Genomic DNA, 7,246 nt, shown 5'->3' with positions numbered 1-7,246 from the left:
GAAGGACGTTTGGCTTTCTAATACAAATGTTTTATACCGTTCGTATAAAGTGCTGTATGCAATACTGAACCGAGTCATTTAGCGATCCGGTACAGTTTACTTCAAAATTTCACTACAAAAAAGAGGCACTGATTTACTTGTGCATTGAAAACATAATAATAAAACGTATTAAATGCTGGAAATGTTTAAAAAATAAAATTACTGAAAGAGTTTCTATTACAAATGTTATGCTGTTTGTACAAAGTGCAGTAGGCAACACTGAAACGAGTCATTTAGTAATTTAGTGGTGCACATCACACTAAAGTTTATCACAAAGAATAAAAAATTAAAGAAACAATTGGATGGAATAAAGAATTTATTGCTTAGTTTGCGAACTGATTTTATTGCAATGCATCAACTCATAACCATTTCTGAGGCACTTATAACATATAAAAAGAGAATTTGGCAAATAGTGACTCTGAAGCGTATGATTCTTAAATATGAATATAGCCTTCATTCTATAAAGTAGTTTTCAGTTTACAAGTTACACAAATTCTGCATATCATATTTGAAAAAATGCCAGGCTGGTTGCACTGCTGTACAAAACTTGAAAGCTCCATAGTCATAGTAAGTATTTGGATATCTGATCCTAGTCCTGATTCTATCCAAAACTGTCAGATGATTTGGCAAACAGTTTGTTAACTGGCTTAATACCATAAAAGGGCTGGTGAATAGCAGAAAAACACTCAGTGGCAATCTCATTATGTTAAGTGTACATAGTGTGAAATTCTGAGCAATACTCCTGTGCCTGAAACGCTCTTACCAGTATAACACACACACACACACACACACACACACACACACACACACAAATGTGATGTGGTGATAATGGTCAGTAATTTAGTCAGTGTTAAAGTCTCTTTACTAACGTGTGTACATATTTTAATTTTACATATGATACATTGGGATGCTGCCAGGATGCCAGTATGCATCTGCCGCCTTGTGAGATGCCTTACTTTTGTCAGCGGTCGACAAGTTCAGTTGTCTCAGTGTTAGAGCACGTATTTCTTTTTTGTCTTTTTAGTGTTTCAAAGCCCAATTTTAGCTCCTGTCACTTTCCTTTTTATCGGCAGCACCAGACACTGCATCCGGCTCAGCCCTCTACTCGCACACATACCACATACATACAGTTGGTACTGTAAAGTTTTATACATTATGGTAGTGTAAATTGCTTTGTTTTGCTAAATGATGTCATTTAATTTTTAAAATCATTAACAAATTACAGTATACTACCCCATACTGATCACCAGTAAGATGCCTGGGTAGGCCATGGTTTGACTTTTTCAAGTTACAATGGTGTCATTGCAATGTATCTCCATCGTAAGTCAGGGACTGCATGTGTGTGTGTTGAAGCAAATGTATTTTAACAGCATTAATTTTATTAACACGTGATGGTGAAAAATATTAATAGATAATATATAATAGGCAAAATTAAAACCACACAATTATTCATGTCCTTTCTTTACTCAGATAAAAAAACTCCACTAAATATTTCTTTTATAACTTAATTAAACATTTGTTTTACTGATGTGACAAGTCTCAGATCAAGCACCAAAATCCGCCATGATGCACACATCCGACAATTAAAACCGCCTGTGTCGAAACATTTAATTTAGAGTACATTTAGGACAAATAAAAAAGTGTGATCGAGTTGCGATTAAATATTTAAAACCATTGACAGCCCTAATATTAGAGATGTGTTATAATGACAACATTGTAACTTGAAAAATTCTGTTCAGACAAAATGTATCATGCTATCTTCACATTCTTTTGGCACAGGGATTTTGTAGCTCTGGCAGACGAGCTTGTAATTTTGCCCCTCATTGTTATCCCAAAACTGGGTTCCCTGCACTTTATAACAGATTGCAAACTCTAGCACTGCTCCAGGGTGTAGGATGAATGGTGGAACTGGAAGATGGAACCGAAAACTGTCAGAGCTACATCCACTGGGAAGGCCTTCCAAGTATTTATTGGCAATCCAGTAAGCCTTGGTCTCTGCACAGCTTTTCCAGTTTGTGAAAGAGTAACGAACGATAACCTCTTTCTCAAAGGCCAGGTTGACCACTTGGACAATCCCGATGATGCCCGGCTCATAGCATAAAACACGTTCCAAGCACACTTGCTGGTTGCACAAACATTTCACAAAGGTGGAACAATCACCAGGTTGCTTGGGAAAAACTGGTTTCAAATAGGGTAGAGAAATCTCCAAGCTCTTGTTGGCTGCTAGTTCTGAATTCATCAAAAGTCGAAACAAAACATGTTCCGGTATAAAGGGATCTTCTCCACTTCGGAACACCTTAACATTTTCTAGATCCATTCCCAGCGAGTCCACAAACCGGACCCCAATTCTACGACTGAGCCTCCGCCTTTCTGAAGGTGAGGGTAGGGACTGGGCGCGTCTCTGGATGATTGGCTTGGGCGGAGGTTCACAGGAGAAACTGCGGCCTGTTGCTCTCGGCTGTGGTAAAAAAGGACTAGGTGGGCGGATTTTCACAGGCTTCCTCTCTCCTTTGGCTTTCGAACATGTTTTGTCTCTAAGGTTCATACAAGCTTGCTTTGAGATACATGACACCCCAACAAAAAATAGCTCATCATCCGAGTCTCCTGAGGATGTATTTTCCTGGCTGTGTGTGGTAGAACAAGCCATGTCCAAAGTACAACAAATGTTTTCTACAACTGCAGGCAAGTGAAATGCATTATATTTTTAGTTTCATTTCTCCATAAGGAAGGGCAATACCAAAGCAATCAGTGTCAAATCCAAGAACAGCAGTTTATTGTTGCAATTGAAGTGTTTAAGCCTGACCAAAAGAAGGTGCAATGTCTTTTCCAGGGTTATATTTTTATTTTTTTCTTGCTCAGTAATTTCTCATATGTCTGAAATATCACCGGGAAGCAGTTTGTGCGTCATATTATTTTGTCTCACCATAAACTTTCGATCCGATGAGGTTTGCGTCATCTGCAGATCCTCCAGTAACGTTTATATATTACACCGTTCGCAAAAGAACGAAGGTCAAACATTTTACACTGTACAACGCAAGCCTGAGACATTGCTCTCACAAACTGCGCAGAACCTGCAGGACACACACGAACCAAAGAGCTGTCTTTCGCCAACGAGTCGACTCTTTGAACCGACTCTTTATTAAACGCGTTAGAAATTCAGCTCCTCTTTTAGTGTCGTTCATTTTCTTCTTCTTCTTCAATAAAAAAAAAAAACTCAATTAAAATCTTTTTTTATCACCTGAGCCCTTTAGTTAGCATAGGGAGAGGCATATGCATGATTTCCATTATGACAACTGCTTGTGGATGGATTTATCTTGGCTAGTTATCATATAGGCGGACATTTTTATAAAATGTAGTATACATAAATGTAATGTGATGTTTTTTTTAATTGGGTATCAACAATTAGTATCAGCCTTAATATGAACAGTAATTGTTTAAAAAATGTGCAAAAGGCTGTTTGGCAGCCGACTCTTCATGGTGAGCCGACAAACTGATCCGACTCGATGAAGTCAAAAGTGCCGTCAGTGGTCCCCACGGAGGACGTGTGACGGCTGCAGCGCTGCTTTGTGGGTAACGAAGTTGCTTACACAAAAAGCACCCCGTAGCTTTTGGAAACACTATCTTGAACCGGTTCCCGTTCCACAATTTTGAGAGTCTGATTGTTTTTGTACATGTATTGCCCGTACATGGGCACATACTCTGCTGCGAGAAAATACCCAACGACTTGATTGCGTTTCAATGCGCACTTCATTTCCCATCATGCACCGCGCCAGAGCGGCACTGAACGGACTCGGGGAAGGTAAACAAGGCTGCGTAAGCCTTCAGTGATAGCTGACAGTGTACTAAATTATTGGTGTTTGTTACGTAGTGTGTGCAGTTAGCTGCCTTTAAGCCTGCTCCAGGATGTCGCCTGGAGGTAGATCTGACCAACAGTCAACACGGACTAAAATGTACAACAGTATGTTCAAACCTGTAGTAACCTGCTTTTATATACCTTTTTATTTTCGTTTTCAGACGTGCAGTGATTACATCGTCGTGATCTTCTGCAATGGACAGAACGAGAGGAGTTGACTGGATCAAATGGGACATTTCGAGGCTCTGAGGGATTTGTCGCAATGGGACCCATTCTACAAGAACGCACAACATCTTCGATCCTGAAGAGGGTTCCAGTTAAAGACAAGGTTAGAGTGAAAAATTCAGAAAATACAGCCATCGTTACAAGGTACGAGCCTTTGGGAGGGAACTATGAAGACTGAAATATACCAAATAGCTCATATATAGACCCTGTTTTTATTGCTCTTTTTTCCCCCCAGCAAAACAGGAATCCAAATCAGCCAGAACCAGAAACCTCAGAGAAAAACAAGCTCATTGCATAAGAATGTCATTTCAGAGCTGGACAAGGAGCCCTTTCCCAGAGCTGAAATTGTAAGTTTGTCTTTTTTTGTGTTTGTGGACATGTTAACATGCATATTAAATCATTATTTTACCTTTGCTGTAACTGCTCAGAAGGGCCAACAAAGGAACCGAACAAAGCACATCAAGAGTCCTAACAGTGGTACATTCAGGATGCAACAGTGAGTTTGTCTCTCAAAGTTCCACTCTTGCATTTAGCTATATAAAACTGTATTCCGCATTATTATTTCCCCACAAACTTTTGATGTGTGCTGTCTGTTTTCAGCACACAGTTTGAAGCAGATATAAGGCATCCAAGGACCAGGCCATCTTCATCAGAATGGGAAGAGAAGAGGCTGAAGATGCAGCATCAGCCCCTTTGCTCTACTGAGGTTGAGCAAAACTGTGCAGCTCGAGAAAAGAGCCGGCGTGGTTTGTCACTCCCGCTGGCTCCTCATCAGTTCCGCTTGCCTGAAAATGTCAGAGACCTGGAGTCCCTGCGCCTCCTGGAGCACAACGAAGATGACACAGACAGTGCAAGTGACCTGTCAGATTCAGAAAGGCTTCCTGTTCTGCCATCTCCCTGCACCCCTCCTCAGCTCAATCTCAGAGCTGAAATTGTTGACTCCCTCGACCTGTATCCACATATCCCAGGCCCCAAGACAGTACAGACAGGAAGTGACGGCTATAATTATCCTGATTTCCTACCACCACCATTCAACACTTGGAGCCTAAGGCAACTTGCTATTTTCTTGAATACAGAGGGGAAACGTGCACCACGTCCAAAGCCGGTTGGCCAGCTTGAGATGTTCCTGGAACGTCTGCTGCAGCTAGAATGGCACCAGATCCAGACTATTCAAAATGAGAGCAGCCAACCGATGGCAGCCAGTGTCCGCACTAGAAGTGGTGTCCCTAATGGTCCACAAATCGCCAGCCTCTCTCGGCCTCACACAGCACCTCCTTCTCGCCTCAGCTCTCCCAAAAGCATGCGTCAGAATCAGCGCTCTCTCCCTTTTACTCTCCTATCATCCCTGGGCAGCCCATCCTCAGGCCAGATTTCTCGCTGCCTCTACTGCCATGTACGGCACCCAATGTGCAGTGGCAGCTGTTCCTCGTATACCTACCAGCGCCATTCCCGCCTCAGCCCACTGCTGGAGCGTAAAGCGGCACCCAGCATCATGCACAAAAGAAGCAGTAGCGAAAGTAGGGCTTCAGCCTTGGAGAACAAAGCCATCAGTAGAGCTCACCATCCTGTAAGCCCAAATGGTCACCAAAAACCAGTGGAGGCATCTGGAAGTCTGCAAAAAGTTTCTCAGGAGTTGAGTATAAAGAGCAAAAAACATCCATCAGCCTGTAAAGGGCACACTGGGAGGGCTGCTGAAGCAGAGAGTCACAAATTTCCCCCTGTGGGAGCGAGAAGTGCACTTGACAAGCGCATTGTTGTTGCACATAAACGAGACGTTCGTCTTTCAGGAAAGAAGGAACAGAAAGAAGGGCAGCAGACAGAGATTGGGGGCAGTGGTGCAATGACTGGGGTTAAAAGAATGGTCAGTGAAAATAATAGCATAAAAGGGAGCAGAGGAGATAGAAAGTTAAAAAATGCCCACGTGTCCAAATAAAAGGATTACAATTATCATGCATTAATCATCAGAAACTTGAACAGCCCGAGTGCACAACATGTCACAATCAGTAATCATCTGCAAAATTATATTTTGCATTGCAATTTACTCATCACATTTATTTTAGTACATTTTTGATCTAAGTTATACAAAATGTAATACTTCAATTGTATTCATTTATTTTGCAAATAAGTATTATTTATTTCATTTCTCAAGCTTAATAAATTATTTGGGCATACTTTTAAGGCCTATAAACGTACAAATCGAATTAAGATAGAGCATTGGTGTTTTTGACGTTTTTCTGCTATCCTGTTGCCAGCGACATGTAAATTTAGTCTGTTTGGACTTAATATAGTACTGATATACATTAAAGAATGTATATTTTTGACACGAGTAATGAATGTTTTGTAGTGGATATATGTATTTTCGTATATTTTCTCTGTTGAATTTAGGCAATTTTTAGTTTTTTGCTATTTTGTTCATATTTGTCTCATTTATTGCTCTTTGGTACTTTTTAAACAACATATATATATATTGCTTTATCATGTATATTTTGGACATTGTGCATTCTCTATTTCGAGCAATATTTCGTATTAAGTATAGTTTTCATATCATATTGTGGTATAATAAGGAGTTGCAGTTGTTAATGTATGTTCTAGATCTTTTTATTTTTCTATTTATTGTCTTTTGGTGCTGCATATGTTACATTTTGTTTTGTTTAATTCACAGTAGTGACTGAACTGTTCTTATGATTTTTAAATGAATAACTTACTTGAATAATATTGGGTGGTGACTGGAGGTAGTAGTTGGCTTGCCTCTGTATTTTCCACCTTTACTGTTTTATTTTGTTATAATGTTTGTGTGTTTGTGCGTCAAAAGGCATTCTAAAGGGAAAAACATGTTCATGTACTATTGTGCTTTTGTTTTGCTGAATGCACTATTTCATGAGAAATGTTATAAACTTATTCATGACTTCATCAAATTATGCTTTTTATGTCTCCTCCGTATATCGGTACATATCATGACTTTTACATGCCAATTCATAAGTGACTCATGCGATATTGAAAATTCCATTTAAATATAAATACAATTACAAGCAAACTATTTCCAAATGACACACACACAAAGGAAATTGATAGAATATGTAGAGTGCCTTGCACAACCTGGATTCAACTAAGATTATATATCATGAATCT

At 39.9% G+C, this 7,246-nt stretch overlaps 2 protein-coding genes across 6 annotated transcripts; one reads left to right on the top strand and one right to left on the bottom strand.

Moving 5' to 3' along the window:
• Positions 1-1,494: 1,494 nt before the first annotated feature.
• Positions 1,495-2,686, bottom strand: ppp1r3da (protein phosphatase 1, regulatory subunit 3Da). Its single transcript, XM_046869761.1, has one exon. It carries the CDS (start codon positions 2,684-2,686, stop codon positions 1,775-1,777), a length of 912 nt encoding a protein of 303 aa, XP_046725717.1. The 3' UTR covers positions 1,495-1,774.
• On the top strand, positions 2,606-7,032 carry fam217ba (family with sequence similarity 217 member Ba). 5 transcript variants are annotated; one of them, XM_046869756.1, is made up of 5 exons: positions 2,606-2,721; positions 4,054-4,261; positions 4,353-4,464; positions 4,546-4,613; positions 4,718-7,032. In XM_046869756.1, exons 2-5 carry the CDS (start codon positions 4,155-4,157, stop codon positions 6,048-6,050), a joined length of 1,620 nt encoding a protein of 539 aa, XP_046725712.1. In that variant the 5' UTR covers positions 2,606-2,721; positions 4,054-4,154; the 3' UTR covers positions 6,051-7,032. The 5 variants fall into 5 exon arrangements, with proteins under 5 accessions (XP_046725712.1, XP_046725713.1, XP_046725711.1 ...); XM_046869757.1 differs by lacking the exon at positions 2,606-2,721 and adding an exon at positions 3,315-3,955 and having other exon boundaries at positions 4,549-4,613; XM_046869755.1 differs by lacking the exon at positions 2,606-2,721 and adding an exon at positions 3,321-3,838.
• Positions 7,033-7,246: the final 214 nt, after the last annotated feature.

The sequence above is a fragment of the Silurus meridionalis genome, chromosome 16 (assembly GCF_014805685.1).
Source record: "Silurus meridionalis isolate SWU-2019-XX chromosome 16, ASM1480568v1, whole genome shotgun sequence".
NCBI classification, from domain to species: domain Eukaryota; kingdom Metazoa; phylum Chordata; class Actinopteri; order Siluriformes; family Siluridae; genus Silurus; species Silurus meridionalis.
The sequence above is the reverse complement of the archived record's forward strand: the minus strand, read 5'-3'. Positions and strand labels throughout refer to the sequence as shown.

Excerpts from the sequence above, each read along its gene's own strand:
- ppp1r3da (XM_046869761.1), bottom strand. The coding sequence starts at position 2,686 with ATGGCTTGTTCTACCACACACAGCCAGGAAAATACATCCTCAGGAGAC.
- fam217ba (XM_046869756.1), top strand. The coding sequence starts at position 4,155 with ATGGGACCCATTCTACAAGAACGCACAACATCTTCGATCCTGAAGAGG. Across the intron at positions 4,262-4,352 it reads AATACAGCCATCGTTACAAG|CAAAACAGGAATCCAAATCA; the intron begins GTACGAGCCTTT and ends TTTTCCCCCCAG. Across the intron at positions 4,465-4,545 it reads CCTTTCCCAGAGCTGAAATT|AAGGGCCAACAAAGGAACCG; the intron begins GTAAGTTTGTCT and ends GTAACTGCTCAG.